At 41.8% G+C, this 19,467-nt stretch overlaps 1 protein-coding gene across 6 annotated transcripts in view; it reads left to right on the top strand.

Moving 5' to 3' along the window:
• epha3 (eph receptor A3) overlaps window positions 1–19,467 on the top strand; it is a 218,958-nt gene that overhangs the window by 122,016 nt on the left and 77,475 nt on the right. For all 6 annotated transcript variants that reach the window (XM_086219855.1, XM_086219856.1, XM_086219857.1 and 3 more), the window contains one exon: window positions 8,829–9,489. In XM_086219855.1, the coding sequence (XP_086075981.1) occupies window positions 8,829–9,489 (661 nt within the window). The remainder of the gene's footprint in view (window positions 1–8,828; window positions 9,490–19,467) is intronic.

The following is a 19,467-nucleotide window of genomic DNA, read 5'->3' as shown; positions in this document are numbered from 1 at the left end:
TAGCTTATTTGAAATATTTTCGTCCGACTATACAATTGCAGGTTGCAGGACAATGTGTGACCAGTTCAAACTAAAGATTGATGTTGTGCTGAAGAAATATGTTGTGTGCAAAAAAGCACATACAAATATCAGTGACTCGATCCAGTCCTGGACATTGGAATGTGTGTTGGACGTTATGCAGCATAAGCTCTGCTTTATTTCACATTAAATGCTTTGAACTGGGCAAAGAGCAAAGCGTGTGTTGATATAGCTAATAAAAATAGTAGAGGGATGCAAGCCAATGTCCTTCTTAGATGACTCCGGGGAGAAAGAGAGGACAAGAAATGATCAAAAGAAGGAAGAGAGAGGCAAAAGTCTAAAAGAGAAGAGACAGTGAGGGAAGAGAAGAAAGGACATGGAAGGATGAGAGAGACGGAGTGAGAGATTGCTGATGATGAAGTCCTCAAGGTGAATCATCTGTAATTACTCACGTCATCCACTGACTTGCTCCGATAAGCAGCCTGCCCTGGGACACTGCTGCTCACAGATGATTTCTCATAATGTGGCAGTGGCACTGAGGCCTCCTGAACACACACACACACACACACACACACACACACACACACACACACACACACACACACACACACACACACACATTCACACTGATGGAGAGGCAGTGGCTATTGGCCTACTGAGACACAATGTGCTCCGGTCAGAACAAATTAAGAGTTTAGCCTCCCAAGGATGTTCGCTGTAGCCACAGACTCAACTGAAGTGTGTGTGTGTGTGTGTGTGTGTGTGTGCGTGTGTTGGCATACGTGAATGTGTGTGATCCAGATAGACTGTTATCTGTATGGGAGGCAGGCTGATTGCTGAACAGTGTCCAGGGAGCTTAGCCCTCCACAAGACTAAAGAGTGTTACAGATTACATTCTTGAGTGCTCTGAAAGCATTCTTCTGCAACAAACCAACACTCCAGACACTGGCTGTGCATGCAAAATAGAATTAATGGGTACATACAAAGTAAAGTCCATTTTTCATGGAAGCCAACAGAGGATACAACTACATCGCTGTTTTGGCCAGGGTATGCCACACTTGGTATATTGAATTGATTGGAATGATGAGCAAAGTAGAAATTCATTATCCATCCATCCATTTTCTATGCAGCTTATCCATCAAGGGTTGTGGGGTGGGGTGGGGTGGGGTGGAGCCTATCCCAGCAGCCTTCAGGCGAGAGGTGGGGTTCACCCTGGACAGGTCACCAGTCCATCGCAGAACCAACACATAGAGACAGGCAACCATTCACACTCACAGTCACACCTACAGTCAATTTAGAGTATCAATCAGCCTTGATGTCTTTGGACTGTGGGAGGAAGCTGGAGTACCAGAGAGAACCCACACAGGAACAGGGAGAACATGGAGACTCTCACAGAAAGATCCCGTGCCCAAGCCGGGACTCGAACCCAGAACCTTCTTGCTGTGAGGCGACAGTGCTGACCACTGCACCACCGTGCCACCTAGAAGAATCAGTTGTTTATTTTTATCAATATTAACTCAGGTGACTTCAGTTGTCAATAGAATCTTGATTTTTATTAGTAAAAAGTCTCAGGGAGTGTTTGGTGTCGCCAGTTGTAGTTTGTTGTTTGGAGAGTTGTATTTCAGCTTCTGTTGCCACGTCCTGGATGACTGACGCCTTTGACTGACCGTTAGAGGCTCAGGTGTGTTAGCAGGACTGTGTTGGAAATGTCCGATCATTTTTTACAACACGTAGCTGAAACACAGCCAGACCCGTTGACGCGGAGAGACACTGTGATGACCCTCCGTATAATGAAGGCCACACAGGAATGTGGGAGGTACTAAGTGTTAGTAGCAGTTGTCCCCCTTTGCCCCATAATGAGAATGCAGAGACCCGTGACAATTAGCAGAAAGTGAAACAATACAACATAGAAACTTACTTGCAAGTTTGTATGTTAAGTAAATGAATGAATGCTTTGAGTAGAATGTCCTCAAAGCATTGGAATTGAACGAAGGATGCAAGAAAACAGAATCCAAAAAAACAAAACAGGTTGAAATGAAACATACTCACGTCCTCCATGTCCAACTCTTTTTTTTTTTAATACATAAAAATCAAAACTAGTTTGCTGTTTTGGTTCCATCTCCTTTAGCAATTGTTGTTGACGCGTCCTTGAGCTAAAACATAAACAAGGATTAGCAAGTCAGAGCAAAAACAAGACAAGGAAGAGTGTGAAATGTGTTTTCAGTGTCCTTTTTGGATAACAGAGGCTGATGAAATGTCCTCTGACTGATGCGCTGCAGTTGTCGTGTCTGCGACCCCGCTGATCCCCAAACGCAGCGCCGGAATGTAAGACAGCTCTTCACTTGCTGAGGCAGACCCTTTCTCTCTGACTGTGGACGTGGAAGCATGGAAATACATCCGTTTGGTCATGTAGGGTTTCATTCAGTTAGCAGTTAAATGTCCAAAAAGACTACAGATATGCTGTTTGTGCTTTTATAATTTGATAGTTAGTTTGAACAAAAAACAACGACAACAAAAAAACATCTAATCTGGAGGAACTACATTTGCAACACAGCCTGATTGTTTGATAACTTTGTTTTTAACATATGAAGAACAGAAAACATTTACAAACAGAATTAATCCCACAAACATCAAAGAAAGCATAAATAAACAAGCATCAATTTATTCAATCTACTGCTTCTCCACTAATCATAACATTTAGCTTTAAATTAGTTAATTTTTGCTTACTATAAGATCCATACATTCATTCATTCCCTTTATAAACATACAACTAAATACAGACTGATTTTTTTTTAACATCATGTACCATTTATACGTATGAATTCTCTCAATGTATAAAGTAATTTCTTGGCCTTAAAGAAATCAAATAATGAAACATTTCCTTTATCTTATAAAATATGCATTAAACTATTAACCAGTTCTAAACCTTCAAAGTGTTCGGAAGCTGTTCTCTGCTTCGGGTCATTAAATTATGGAGTGGAATTCTATAAAATTGGGAAAATGACTCGGAATGTAAACTGCATCACTGATTATTGTCAAAACACTGAAAGTGAGGATGTCCAGTCTTGTTTCCTAAAACACACACTCTTGGTCTAAATGTATTGTTACCCTACACAGGTCCATTTACTGGTCCGTTAACTCTCATTGACCTTTCTTTGAAGTGTGTGAACTGGTGTGCTGACTTGGTGACTCGGATACGTGCCTGTTGCCACGGTTGTAATTTCTTGAGCAGCTCAAGTTACCGGACTCTCCTTTTACTGTCCCTTTAGCTGCCTCACCTACAGCACAGATCAGAGAACTGTGAGACCAGAAAACACCAAACTGTGGCCCAGCTGTGACCATCAGGGGTGAGGGTCAGAGGTCACGAGGCCTGATGTTGGGTCCCACTGTTGTTATATATCAATTAGAGGGCAGTGAGTAGGGGGGGTTCACCCACCTGCAGTGAAACAAAGTGTTGTCTCTTCACTATTTATTTATTTGGACATTCCTAGTACACACACATTTCCACACACTCTTGGGGGGAGTTCCTCCGCTGCTGCTTCTCTGTCCTGAGCTCCTTTTACACGGAATCCACCATTTCAGCAAATCAAATCCATCCCCACCATTATTACATTTGTTTATTTACACAGAAACAAACAAATTAGGTTTGGATACATTGACTGTACTGACCAAATTACCTCCATGCCATCAAAATAGGTGATTCACAAACCAATACTAAGTAAAATGTTGAATTGTAGGGTTTTTTTTTGTCGTTGTAAAACTGCCTTGAGTTAAATAAAAAGGCAGTGTGATGGAACATAAAACTAAAAAGTTGAAAACATCAAATTAAGTTCAACCACTTTTTGGAGAACTGGTGTATATTTGTGTGTCATGCTTTGAGTGTGTGAGAGGATAAAGGAGCTGGAAACTAAAACCAAAGATTTGTAATGTAATTTTCATTTTGTCGGTATAAAAAAAAAAAGAAGTATAACTCAGGAACTAGCATTGCCATATTTGTACCAGCATTGAAAACGTTTGGTTGACACCTACCCCGAGAAGAAATACGACGCCTTGATTTGTGATTTTACATTTTGCTCCAGTATCGCAAAACAGAACATGACATTGACACTCAGCAGAACTCATGTTCCATCATCACTGGCTATTTTTTGACAACTCTTCAAATTCACGGGCAGCGTAAAAAAACGTCATAAACTGTAGAGCCAAGTTGAAAACATCTCTGCTTCTTACAGTGAAGAAGTATATTTGCTCTTCAGCTAAAGGTCCTTTATTGCTGCATATGTGATTCATTTCACCTCCAAACATCCCTACATGTTTCTTTCAATATGTATTACATTAAAAATAGATTTTGGGGGATTTTACATATCAAATTCTTTCTTTTGAATCATGGTGGGAGAGCACTGATTCAGCTGAGATGAGCTGGAAAATTGTTACCATGATTGTCAGAAGTACGTACACACCCACGGATAATATGTGAGTAATCGTCAACCACAACCTCACCACAGCTGACCGTGCTTTGTTCACTGATTCATGGCTGAAAATGTCCCGAAAAACCTCTCAAACATGGAGGAACTGAGGCCGGATTCTTCAACATGGCAGTGACTGTTGCGACTCAAAGCTAGCCTGGTATTTAGTGAGGTTTAATTCTATATAATTGATACTTTCACTGGACTGTAGCACATGTCTGTCTTTCCCTCCTGGACCTCCATATTGATTAAGAATTTTATAGACGTTCATTTTCAGCCCGGGTCTCTCCTCCTCCTCGTCTGATAGAGGACAGGAACTAACCCCCGAGGAAGTGTGTCAAAGCTGTAGGATTTCACTCTTTTGATTGTTTCAGGGAGGGTGTGTGTATGTGTGTGTGTGTGTGTGTGTGTGTGTGTGCTTGGTTTTTATTATCTTTTGGAGACCTTTTCTGATATAACCACTAACCTTATCAGGACCCCAAGTCCTCATGGGGCCCAAAGACCCGTCCTAATGCGGCAGAACTTAATTTATGAACACCTGGTCAAAGTTAGTGTGAAGGTGTAAACTGCAGTTAGCTTGAGGTTGAGGTTAGGCATCAATTGGTTAGGGTTAGGATTAAGATTAGCGCTTGGTTTAGGATATTCACATGAATGGAAGTCAGTGGAATGTCCTAATAAGGATAGCTACGCAAACCTGTGTGTGTGTGTGTGTGTGTGTGTGTGTGTGTGTGTGTGTGTGTGTGTGAAGTTCCGTATTAGATATGATCCTCCTGCATGGGATCTTCACATCACTGCGGAGGTCTCATTTACTTTGGCAGAGAATTGCTTAAGCTGAATCACTTTCTCTGGAATAGGATATAGCACATATCTAAAACACATTTATACACACTCAAACACACACACACACACACACACACACACACCTGGGTTTGATTTTGAAGACTGTGTTCAATCCCATATTAAAGACAGTTTAAATGTTTAAGAGCCATCAGCTGCAGTTGGTTTAGATTTATACGAATTAGCATCATATCAGTGGACATGAAGGCGAAAGACTGAAAATACACTAATAAAAAAAGCCTGCAGCTCACGGAGACGTCTGCTCACAACAACAAACACGTATTACCATGCAAAACACAAATACACACGCTCATACATTAAATCTTACCACAAACATTTTCTCAATGAGTAGAGAACTTCTTGAAATATAGGGAAGGGACAGAGTTCATGGGCGTTCTATCCTCTTTCTTAAATGGCAGATGATACAGAAGAAGTAGAACAAAAGCCACAAATAACTATGCTTGAATGAAGAGGAAGAGTCACTCCTGGCCACAAATTGTAAACTGTCTCTCTGCAGTCATGTATTCATGCTTACTTGAACTAACTTGTTTTGTATAATACCTTTTGAAGGAAACATAAATGTGGTGTGGATTATGCGTTTCTTTTTCTGTCCAGTCGAGGGAGTGTTTTTTGCTTTACAGTATGAAGTCATAGGCAGGTGTTTGGGCTGGGTGGTGGTTGTAAAACGCACAGGAATTTGGAGCAGGGTTAGCACATGGATGTCTAGTAAGACCTGGATACAGGAAGAGTGCCAGCCTTTAAAGACACTTTTACACGGTGGCCCATCATGTTTTTACGAGTATGGTGGCATATTTTCTTTTCAACTTACAGTGTGAAAGAATTGGCTGTAAAACAGTGGAATTTTTTATTTTTTTATTTATTTATTTGGTCCAGTTTCACAATCCCCATGAAATGACTCATTTAATTATCATAATTTCTTCCGTTTGGCCCAGTAACATTTTGCAATAACGGAAGAGCTGCAAGATTTAGCTGTTTTATCCCATTTCAAGTTAACGGAGGACTAAACCTGAAGTAGTCCATGTAGTTCATCCACCACTGAGCAGCTTCCGCTAGCAATGAACTGTGGCCCCGCCCCAGTTTTCTTCAAACATCCATGGGCCAGCATCCTGAATCTTGTGCACAGTCAGCAAGTGTTTCAATATACAACTAAAACCTGTAGTTGTCCCTCTTCACCTACAGTTTGAGTTTGTAAATTAAAGCCCATGAAAAAAAAACCCATCTAAATACACAAATTTAGTCGCTACAAGAAGATATTGGTGTGAACTTGAGGGCCTCAGCTAAACCCATTATTTAAAAACAAAACAAAGCACTTTTCAAAATGCTAAAGAGATCTGCTCCAAAATTGTAGGTTCGCTTCCTTTGCTAATGCTACACCCCTCCATCCAGTTCTGGAAAAATCTGCGTCCCGGATTTTGCATAATCCTGCTTGCAAACAGATGAAAGCAACCAAAAAAACGTGAGCTCCCCCAGTAGGTGGCTGAGGTAACCGGAATATAGTTCCACCAGAACATCGGGCACAGATTCACAGTTCGAATAACGATCAACTTTACAGACACATTCATGTGTTAAAAGATGTAATATGAATAAGTAATGTAATAATAATACATGTCTCTGTTTCTGTTTCATCTCATCATCGTCTGAATATGAAGGAGAACAGAAACAATATGTTCAAGTCAATATCTCACCAAGCATAATATCTGTGTTCACTAATCATAGTGGAAGGTCTTGTCTTCACGCTAATTTCCAGTATGTCATCAAATTTTTTTTCCATTTCATCACGTACGTTTTCCTCCTGAGATCTTAATTGGAGTGATTGGGGCCAGACTGAAGTGGAGGGAGTTGTTGAGTTGACTTCCCTTCTCTTTATTAAAGCCTCTGCTTCTCCTGATTTGTTAGACCTGTAGAGAGCTCAGACTGATGGATGAGGTGATGCCACGGAATGCAGGACGAAGGAGAGCACCTCCCTCTCCTTTTTTTTTATGAAGCTTTCTTTTTCCTCCTTCTTCTCCCGTCACTCTTTTTTGGCTCTCTTTTACTCGTTTTCTTGCTGCGTCCTCTCCGTCTCTCAGGGGGTGTTTTAATGTGAGATGAAAAGCAAGTGGCTATCCTCAAGCTTGACAGGTCCTTGAACACAAGACACTCAAAAGATATGGTTTACCCACACACCCAAACACACACACACACACACACACACACACACACACACACACACACACACACACACACACACACACACACACACACACAAAAAACATGTCATCGAGAACATAGAGTTTCATAGCCTGTCATTAATTTCTGTGTTCAGGCTGAAGGTACCTGCTGTGTGTGGGACTTAATACACGTCACATTAGCTGGATGTGTGCGTGTGCGCTGGTTTATGTTTCTAGTAAAACTTGTGTAAAAAGAGCAGTAATTCCACGTACCAAGACGACTTCTCTCTCCTTGTGCTTGTTCAAGCTCATTTCTTGATTTTCATCAAATATAAAAACATAAAACAAGCTTCCATGTAGGCCTAATCATTCTAACGGCTGTCAGATTAACCACAATGAGCCCAGTGTTTCAGGTATTTGCTCATCCATCATCTCTCTGATTCTGTGTTGATTTTCCTGGACAGCAAAAGCCTAAAGCGCATGATCAATGAGTCTTCCCACTGTGTTGAATTCAAAAGGAATGATTCCCCTTTCTTTTCTCCTTTCCTCTCTCATTGCTTTCTTCCAGTGGAGGGAAAATGTAAGATAGCCATGAACCTTCCTGGTATACACTCAAAATCTGTCTTTACGTGGTAGCTTCTTTTGTTTCGTAGTGGATTCAGCACGTTTCCCATAGTAGCAGTCGTATTGTCATGTAGATAGCCGAGACTGCAGTCCCGACTTGTAGATAATAATATTAAAAAAAAAACATGTTAGCTAAAGGGTAGGAAAAAAAACACTGTAAGATTTGGTTCAAATAAAATTTTAGCAGCACCAACATAAATGTAGAACAAAAGAGATGGGAATTCACATTTATTGGCGTTTAAAACATTTGGCTAAAGCAGCAAATCTGCTGTTAATCAATTGGAGTGATTTACACGGAATCTGGCAGTGTCGTTTTTCACCCTTAAGTGTCTGTTAAATGTTTAGAATTCAGCAAGAGTGTGTCAAAATGTCAGTTATTCATGTGTGTGAACTTAAAGGATAGAGATAACTTTATTTCTCTCTCTGCTATCCTCCCTGACTCTCCTCTTATCCCTCCTTCCCTGCTTTTGAAACCTCCCTCTTCAAACTTCTACTGATACCTTTGCTCATCTTTCCTGTCCTTCATTTTCTTCTTTTCTCAAAATCTTTCCTCTCCTCTTTTACATCATCTCTCCTTGCAATCTCTCTTTACCTCCCTCCCCCTTGTCCTCCCAAATCTTCCCTGTTTTTTCTCCTGTATTTGCTTCCTTTTCCTGTCTGTTACTCCTACTGTTCCCTCTTCCGTCTCCATCTTTTTTTTGTTTTTTTTTTCCAGTGGGAGGAGATCAGCGGGGTGGATGAGCATTATACTCCCATTAGGACTTTCCAGGTCTGCAATGTGATGGAGTACAGCCAGAATAACTGGCTTCGTACCAACTGGATCCCCCGCCAGTCTGCCAGGAAGATCTACGTAGAATTGAAATTCACCCTGAGAGACTGCAACTCCATCCCTCTAGTCCTGGGCACCTGCAAGGAGACCTTCAACCTGCTCTACCTGGAGACAGATGATGACCAGGGTAGTCATTTCCGAGAACACCAGTTCTCCAAGATTGACACTATTGCAGCAGATGAGAGTTTTACCCAAATGGACCTTGGCGATCGCATTCTCAAGCTTAACACCGAGGTGCGTGAAGTGGGTCCCATGACTAAGAAGGGCTTCTACTTGGCCTTCCAGGACGTGGGTGCATGCGTAGCTTTAGTTTCAGTGAGGGTTTACTTTAAGAAGTGCCCAAACATTGTGAGGAATCTGGCCTCCTTCCCTGATACGGTGCCCATGGACTCCCAGTCACTGGTAGAGGTCAAAGGCTCGTGCGTCAATCACTCTAAAGAGGAGGAGCCTCCGCGAATGTACTGCAGCACGGAGGGGGAGTGGCTTGTTCCGATTGGGAAGTGTCTGTGTAACCCAGGATACGAGGAGAGAAGCAACACCTGTCAAAGTAAGACAGATCTTATTTCAATCATGCATGTTCTATCTCCAAACTCTCATCCTATCAAAGTATAAATGAAATGGTTTTGCGTGTGTGAAGTTGGAAAATCTGTGACTGGTATAATTCAGGGTTTTGCCAAGGATGCAAAAGTGATGGATTTGATGTGAAGACTCTCACACTTCATATCTGTCAGCTCAAAGCCTTTAATGTCGAATGTCCATTCTTCGTGTATGCACGTGCACGTACCTCTGTGTCTTTGTGTGAGTGTGCATGTGCATTCTGTATATGTAATACCTTCAAGAGAAAGCCAGAGTGGTGGTGGATAAGTCAGCAGTTGCATATACATTTTTTCCATGCATGCATGTGATGTATTATCCAGGTCTTAGCTATGATGTGCAGCACGCAGTAGTTCAGTCGTGGGCGGGTCTGTGTCACATCATTAACTATGAGAAGATCTGAACCAGAGCACCAAGAATGGGACTGATAACACAGAGGAGAAGGAGAGAGCTGGAGTGGATGGTGAAAAATGAAATAACTGCGGTGATGGTTGCGGGTGACGGTGGAGACATGAGTGGGTAGACATTAGCCTAAAGTCTGGAGATACCATTGTTGCCTCGGGGAAAGTAATCTAGCTGTCTCACTCTAGCCTTCATTTTGAGACCATCTTGACTGGACTGTGTCTGTTACATCATCATGGCACATTTTAAAGAGGACTGAGTCAAATTGTTGCAGCTTATTTCCTGCAGAAGACGAAAATTATACAGTGAATGGGATCTATGTTCTCATGAAACATTTTTACGACAAAAAGTGACCAGTCCTCCTGTACAAACCTCTGCAACGAGAACCTCATGTGAAATGCTCCTTCCCTTTTCTCTCAATCCTAAATCTCTCACAAAAAAATTGTGGTTAAGGTCTGGTCATGTTTGAGTACAAAAACTAGTTGGTTAGGGTCAAGTCTGAAGGAATGGTGGCCGTCGCTGCTCCCATTGATTACAGTGATGACTGTCTGCACTGAACGTCACTCCGCTCACGTCCTGCGTCATGGATGGGACCCCGTATGTTTCAGCCTTTAATTAAAGATCACGGCTTGGACCAAAACGTGTCAAAAAGCTTAAAAAAAGGGGGAAATATCCCGACATCAGTCCGACCTCTGTGGTGACATCCCGCTCTGCAAAACACCCCATACCTCAGTTTTAGTTGTTTTCCAGACAGCTTGTTTATTGATTGTAATTGTATTAAAGTGCCCATGTTCCCCTTCACATGATTTCAGTTCGTTTCAGCTAAACTACTTTGTCTAAAAAGATTAAGTAAAAGATTCCCCCAATGGCAGGTTTTATTTTCCCTCAGGGAGCAAACAGTCAGCGGGTTCAAAGGTTAAGTGACATAATTAGCCTTTCATCTCAGCCCATGAGACATCATCTCAGCCTGTTTAAAATCCATGAATTAGTAATGACTACAGCAAAGGGTTCTTCAGGTGCGAGACAATAGCGCATGTATAGATGGAATAACTGGACCGCCGTGCATGATTTCCACTGTGTGGCCGCTGCTTTCATCACTGCAGTTGCATTATTTCATCGTTTTTTTCACAGAAAGATTATTTTGCCTGCTTGTCTGGTGCCGCAACTCAGTCGTCCATTTCTGAAGACAGCGCTGTTTCCAATAACACTTGAAGCTCCTCAGCTCCTTCAAACAATGCAATTTAACGTTAAATAAAATCACGTTAGATATGTTATAAATACTTGACCCAGTGGCCAGAAGAGAATGTTGGCATTGAACGTCTCTTTAAACTATATAATCTGAATGTTTGTAAAGAGATGGCGTGACTTTTTAACGACGCAGCTTGTTCAAATGAAATCCAAAGACAATGGAGCCTCTGAAAACAGTTCACGTGACATGTAAGGTCTGCTTTGGTTTAGGCACAACAAAAACACTCGCTTAGGTTTGGGAAAATATCTTGTTGGGAAACTTGTAGTTGAAAACAGGACTGTCACGGGACAGATGGTCTTATTGGACCCCACCGCCATCTGTCAACTATATATAGACATCATCACATCACTGCCTTTTGTTGGAAATGTTGATTCGATTCAGAAACCTTGAGATTATGTGTTTCCACGGCCTGCATGAATGTATAATGCTCTCTTCCTGCTCTGCTGGTTTATGTTTCTATATATTTTGTTTGTCTATCAAAGAGAAAACTGCTGCAGAAGCAGTAGCTGCATGTGCCATAAAACACCACGTTCTCTTATTTGTGGCTGGCTGCTGTGGTCCGTGCTCTTCCACATGTGCTCCTCTTTTTCTCAGTTTTTCGAGAGCTCTTCACTCAGTTTAAGAAGCCACACACGGCATCTACTTGAAAGCAGCCACCCCTGCACTGCGGCTTTTCCAGATAAAGTTAAACCAGTGTCTGACGTTGAGAGGAGATGGAGTCTGTCTGTAGCTGGCTCTCTTCCTCTCTCCCATGTTCATCAGCTTCTCGTCTCCAGAGCCATGCCCAGTGTTAATTAAAGATCAAAGGCGGTTTCCCAGGTCAAGCCCCTGCTGTCAGGGCCGAGGGAAGCTCTTTTCTGGGGCTTGTGAACTCTATACAAGCTTCTCTCACTGTCCAGATGTGAGGAGAAAACTTTTTCAGCAGATGTCAGATGAAGATCTCTGGCAAACAAATTATAAACAGATTGAAGAAGTAAAATTATATTAATACTTAGTAGAAATTGGTTTCATATTGAATTAACAAGCCGTTGAGAATGTGCTGATGTCATGTGTAAAGCAGACATTGTCTTGGTAGTGTCATTTACCCCTGAACTGAGGATGTGCATCATTGGTATCTGCAACTGCTAGTCATTTTTAATACAGGTTATTATATTTGACAAATTGTCCTGCTTTGCATTTTGATTTGATGAGGAAACAACAATTGTGGATTTTACAAAAATATTTTTCAAATGAAAATAATTTTAAACTCAGGTTTACATGTTTTTCACTGCATACAAAATGTAAATATAAAATGAATGTTTTATTTAAAAGGTAAAAACATTGGTAAATATTAACGATCATTCAAAATTAGTGGTCAAATGTCAGATATTGGACCAAAATCTGGTATTGTTCATCCCACCTGTGACCCTTGTGTCTGGATTCTGAAGCAGGGGTGTTTTCCATCACGTTCTACACATTTCATATACGGTTTCACCTTCAACTTTTGCCTATATTTAAAAAAAAAATGTCATTGGAAGTCTGGAACACTGTGAAGACAAATGGCTGCTGTAGCCCACCAGCGCCCGTGACCCAAGCACCCTCCTTTCACTTCCCGTCTCCCTGTGAATTGTGTGAATGTTTGGATGTATTTGACAATCTCTTATTGGTTTCAGAGAGGTCTAATGGACTCTAATAAGGTCTTATGTTACTCTGGAGGGGGACAGCTGCACCAACAGGCCCCCACAGCCCCTGTGTGCAGCCGTCACGGGCCCCAGCTCACAGCTCGATCTCCAGGCCCTCTGTGTTAACAGATAGATGAGTGCATGAGGTTAGGACACCATCCAGAGAGATACCAGAAGAGGGCTGGAAACATTTAGAGTGCTGCAGCCAGCTCAAACACATCACTCCAGACAAGAGTTCACTTGTATTAGTTTTGTTATTGACTTGACAGCGCATGAAAAGACAACTGTACTGGGTTTTTTTTCTATTAAATGTATTTTTTAACAGCAAAATAATAGTGTTTGGTTTGCAGCCTTGTCAAGGACGACTTGCTATCTGTTCGAATAGTTCCATCTTGCTGTTTCACTAAAGTACACAGTGTGATTGAAGCTAAGCTATGATCACAGATGAATAATCATCTGATCAAACATACATGCTGCCAGACAGCTGCACTTTAAAGATGGAAGGCCTCCAGTGCAGCGATAGAGGTGTTTGGATTGTTGGCTGTGACTGTTAGCTCTGACTCAGAGGTGGATGGACCTTTGCTGAATTTTTCATGCTTTGTTTTCAATGACAACATAAAGCATCTTCCATTTCCCTCAAGTCTGCTGTACGACTGTCGGACTGAGAAGGAAGAGCAAGAAAGAAAAGAAAAAAAGAGAGCAGTTGCCTTTGTGTATACAGACACCAAAGTGTGTTCAAGGGCTTTAATAGAGTATGCTCTGGTATTAGACTGTCATTATCCGGCTGGGCCGTGCGCGCGCATGTGTGTTTGTGTATAGTCAGAAATGTTTGTGAAAGCAAAGCTGTTTTTTCAGTGGCGCCTTCAAAAGTGCACATGCTCTCCGTCTGGCATTAGAAATGGGACACCATGAGTGAGTTTCAGTTATGAGAATGTGTGTGTGTGTGTGTGTGTGTGTGTGTGTGTGTGTGTGTGTGTGTGTGTGTGTGTGTGTGTGTGTGGCTGATGGCTGCGACCAATGTGTGTCATCACATATTTCACAGGATGTAGGCTGTATTGCTGTGAATGTATTTTGATATTTCATCATCCATATCACAGCAGAAAATGTCATTGGCTCTTTTATCAAAGCCAAACTCTGTGAGTGGATATGGAGTTTTCCTGTGTGTGTGCGTGTGCGTGTGTGTGTGTGTGTGTGTGTGTGTGTGTTATGTGAATGGTCGTGACAGTCATCATCGGATTACTGTATGTTTTGAGAGCAGCCTTTCTGCAGAGAATGTGAGGCCAGATCTAATCTAGCTAAGTCAGTCTTTCATCTGTCATTAGAACAGACTGGAGCAGGTGATCCAACTCCTATCAACCATCAGTGTGAAATTCCTGCCACCCTAATTTGATCCTAAAACAGCAAACGGATGACTCTGGGTGTGTGTGTGTGTGCGTGGGACTGCGTACGGCAAATGCAAGCAGCTGTCCCGTTGCATGATGATGAGAGACGCGAGGTTACGTTCTTGCTGGATGGATCAAGATTCAAGACACACAATACTTAACCGCCAAGCACCTTAATGCTTATTAGAATTACACATAGAGAACACACATGCTGAAGAGGACCACACCGGGAATAACGGAGCTTTTTGAGTCCAGTTACAATAAATGTATTTGCCGCAATGGATGACATTTCTCCTTTTTTTATTCAGACGCATTTAGTTTTATTTTCAAATAAATCAGTCTCTGCCTGAAGTGTTACCTCTTCTAATTTTTCCATCTTTAGGTGTCTTGAACTCTTTTTTTTAACTTCTTGGTGACTCCAGAACGCAGGATCTGACTTGGAGTACACTGGACGATACATCTGAGGTTTTGTAAACTGACATTTTGGACAGTTTTACTGGTGTTAGTCATTGGTCTCCATTAGCTTCTTGCTAAAATATGTTACTGGCATTTTCTAACTTCATGAGTCACCAGAAACGTCTTTGGGAGTTCAAGACACCTAAGGCTGAGTACTCTGGCAAGTTACTGTAATTAAGGCTGAAGAGTTGTGGCCGTGCTGTATTAATGAAGACATATTATAGTCATTTCCAATTCTATATTTCATGGGACTCAACTTTCCATGATTCAGAGTTTTAATATTCATAATTATAGTGGCCTTTTATGCAGCCCTTCTTTTCATCCCTTGTCTGAAATACGGCGTTACAGTTCCTGTCTCCTTGAGGCCCGCCGCCTTCTCATTGGCTGACTTCTGGAAGCCTGTGGAGGGGCAGCATCATCATGTTCAGAGAAAAATGACACCTGACGGAGATTGATTTTTACATAGGTTTACATCACAGTTGAAACTTCGGCCGAGTTCGATATGAACATCCAACACTGTAACATTGCATAAGAGACATAAAATAATTCCCAAGTGCTTGCATGTATTTCTGTCATCTCCCATATTTATTCATTTATTTATTCATTTATTTTTCGTGAATATTTTTCAGCCAGACTGTTGAGGCTGAGTGCTTCATGGAGCAATCGCTGTCCTCTTGTCCCCTCAGAAGGACTCAGTTTGTTTGTTTTGGCCATTACATAACTGAACTCCACAAGAACATGTCACATCCACACACACACACACACACACACACAAACATCACTTTGCACTCACTCTACAGCAGCCTCTGCATGGTTGCGTCTTTATGTTACTGCCTTTATTTTTCTCATATCAGAAGCAATTCAGCTGTGTTTCCTTTTGCTGGCATGTAGCAGCAAAACTGCAGTTCAGTTCTCTGCAGGGATTCGATCATCCAGCACAGAACTGGACAGTCAGTCAGTTTACATGTTTAGAATAGTCAAATTACTGTGTTACTCTGACTAAAACCAGACTTTTAAAATACATCCAAACATTTCAGTCCAACTGAAATTGTACTTTTCAAAGTCAGACTGCCATGCCTGAATAATTTGGTTGTCATTTGAATTACACTGGCATGTATACGCTTCATTCAGCCTCAGACTGGCTTGGTAGTCTGTGCATGTTACACATCCAGCTGCATGTAACTATAAGTCAAACAACAACAGTCAAGGTTTTTTTCTCTTGTGAGGGTGGAGCAAACGGCAGGGAAACCAACACATTTTTGCGCAGACAATAAGACAAAACTAACTTGGTTCGCTACCTTGCTAATTCCTTTGGTGTGTGGGATAAAAGAGGAGACGGGAAAGAAAACAACAACTTCCCAGCCAGCTGTGAGCAGACATACCACCGCCACCTGCTGTTCCAGAGGTGGACAGTGCTTCTGTGAATAAATCCACTCCTTCTCACTGATGTATACTGGGACAAAGAAGTCCAGTTGAATGGTGTAATCAAGCTCTTATTTGTAGTTCAACTGCACCGGTGCATGTAAACCCACTGTGTGTCTTTTACTGTTCTGTTCCTCGTTGGGTGTTCAGTTCCCCTCTTTGTGGTGGGAGAGGGTGTTACTCTTATACATCCACCACACACATTTTCAGAGCCAACCCACGCATTCACATCAATTCATGCTGTCCTGTGTGTGTGTGTGTGTTTTTGTTTTGGGTAAATGAAGTGTTATACTGTACATGGCTCTGTTCTAAGGCTAGTGTTCCATTGCATCAGTCCCCTCCTCTCTTGTCACTTTAGCTTAGTGTGGAGGCTTTCTCCGCTGCAGCCTTTTGGCTGTGTGCTCCCTGGAATGTAGCCATTTTGGAGCTAAAAAAGAGCGGACAGGAAAGAAGAAAGGACAAGGCCTGGATTGAGTGCTCCAGTTAGAGAGGTCTTGAAACATGATGTTACCACCGAATTTGACAAAATTTGCCGGATGTAAGAGTACACCCATCTTTTTTGTTCCCCCTGAAATTAACTTCCTGAGACATCTATGTTAAGTGCAACCAAAATGAGTAAAACACATTTCTCTGGTAAACAAAGGCGAGTAAGCACTCTCATTTGTGTTGGATTGCGTTAGGTTGCACTCTGGTCAACCAATTTATTTTGTGGCTCCACGTAGGCCAGAAGGAGTAGTAGCCGAGGAATTCTTTCACAGACACACACACAAAGTTGTGCATACAGCAGTGTTTAAATGCACTAACGAATTAATGCATCGTGTTTTTAAGCCCTTACAGTACACTTTGACTTTTTGAGGATCTTCCATAACCTTGATGTGCACATACATACACCAAAAAAAAAGCTAATTAAAGCTTACTAAGAAGCCTGCAGCAATCATACTGACTCCCACTCCACTACACGGCCAGGAGGGAAATCTGACTGGAGGGAGAGGGAAAGAGAGAGCGGGGGGGGTGGGTGATGAGCATAGAGTTAATTAGAGACGCCATTGTGTTCTAATCCAAAGGCAGGAATTACTCACTAAGCAAGGCAACTCAGCAATAATTTTGTATGCCTATGTACTGTATGCTACTCTGTGTGTGTGTGTGTGTGTGTGTGTGTGTCTGTGGAGAGAGAGACAGAGAGAGAGAGAGAGTATTCATATGCCCGTCCATTGTTGTAAGCACTGAAATTGCATGAGCATATGTGTCAATTTGTGTCTAAATCAAAAGTCTTCTTCTTGATCTGTGTGCATGCACTCATACTGATGCAATGGCCATGTGCTTGTGAGTGTGAGCGTGTGCATGTGCGTGCGTGCGTGCGTGTGCGCGGGTGTTTCTGTCATGAAGGGCCAAAGAGGAGGCTGTAGCCAAGGATGCAGGAAAGGTTTGTTCATTCGGGGTATTATTGCCTGTTGCTTTTCTCTTTATGGGCCGTGCACTGCAAGCTGGGGGTGGCGGGTAAGCCTGTCACCCTGGGGCCCTGTGCTATTGGGACTTCAAAGCTGCTGGTAACCACAGGCTCAGGAATTCAACTTAACACACTCAGAAACAAATAGACCCAAATACACACACACACATACACAAATGCACACACAACCAGGCCTAAAACAGCAATAGAAGGGATAGATAGATGGGGTGTTTATTTGTCGGAGAGGCCCCAGCCAGTTGACGGGACTACTTCACAGTGGTCAGTCTTTGTGTGTGAGTGTGTGTGGGTGTGTGTGTGGGTATAAATGCAGGATTGTATGAGTATGTAGTATAAAGGGACAGGGTGTACACGCAGTTTGTGCAAGTACATAATGAATTTTAAAAAAAAAAACATGTACGAGTGATACGTGTCTTAAGATTGCAATTGCTGCTTAGCACTTGGTGCCACTGGTTATGTGTGTGTCAATATTTGTAGAATATATATTTGTCTAAAACAAATAAATAAAATACTTCCGTCGTGTTTGTGTGGCCACTCTCAGTAGCAAATTTTGTTTGACAGTAATTTGTTCCAGAAATTATGGTGACAAACGGTATTGTTGATAATATAGTAGCATAATAATAATACATGAGACCTATTTAGTTCCTTTATTGGACTAAAAGATGCTTTACACAATACAGTTAGGCATGGAGTTGGGATGGTTGGAGGCTAAGGAATGAACATGTGGAAATGCCTTGACCCCGATTGGTAAAATGTGGATTTTTGGGTCAGTGGTTAAAATTAGTGTAGGGTCAGAGAAATCTTCTGGAAATGATTATAAGTCGATATAAATAACCCCAAATTGTGTGTGTGTGTGTGTGTGTGTGTTCTTGTACTTGCTACATATTGAGGACTAGAATACGTAATTAACCAACAGAGTGAGGACATTTTAGCCAGTCCTCACATCTTCAAAGGGCCGTGTGAAGATCAAGACTTGGTTTTTGGTTTGAGGTTAGAATCAGGTTCTGGTTAGGTTTAGCATCAAGGTTAGGGTCAGGCAGTCAGTTGAGAGGGTTAGGTTTAGGGTGAGGGGCTGGGGAATGCATTACGTCAATGAAAGTCCTCACAAAGATATAAATACAAAGATGTGTGTAGCCAAGGACAGTGGGATGGATGCAGCAGGAAATGTTCTGTTTGACGTACACACTGGATGTTTGGATACACATGTAATGTAACAGGGAAGGGGAATTCAGGAGAGAGGAGGAAAGCCAATCCATCATTGCTGATAGGTGAGAGCGAGAGAGCTGAAGAAGCAGTAGAAAGAGGGAGGTGGGGGGGACTAGAGAGAAAGAGCTGTCACCAGTATGTAGACCCCTGCTGAAAACTACAGGAAGCCGGTTTGGAGATTGGTGACATTACTGCTCTCAGTTCAACATCAGCAAAGAATAGTGTCTTTTTCCCTTTTTTTTTTGTTGTTGTTTTTGAAGCAAAATGGTTTCATGTTTTAGTAATTTAAGAAAATCACTTGTTTTAATTTGAGATTTTACATCATTATTCATCCAAAGGAGGGAAATTTTAAAGGGAAAAAAAAAGTAAAACTCCAATTCAAGTTTTTAGGACAGGAAAGTCTCTTTGATTCAATTTATCAACAAAAAAAAAAAATACAAATAACTAATTTGGATCACTTGCAACACAACCAGCAGCCCTTTTTAATTAGGTATTTTCTCTGTGTTCCGTCGCTCTAGATGTTCACCAGCCCACGTTTGGGACAGAGTTCAAACAGTAAAACGAAGCTGATACAGTACTTCTACTACTTAAGCTAACAGTACCTCTACAGGCAATAAATGACACCTCTAGCTCATGAGAAAATTGGAGATACTACTATAAACCTATTATGTTTGACGGTCTTGCAACG

This window comes from Aulostomus chinensis, chromosome 12, assembly GCF_037954235.1.
Source record: "Aulostomus chinensis isolate RoL2024-O1b breed Wild chromosome 12, RoL_Achi_v1.0, whole genome shotgun sequence".
Lineage (NCBI taxonomy): Eukaryota > Metazoa > Chordata > Actinopteri > Syngnathiformes > Aulostomidae > Aulostomus > Aulostomus chinensis.
The sequence above is the reverse complement of the archived record's forward strand: the minus strand, read 5'-3'. Positions and strand labels throughout refer to the sequence as shown.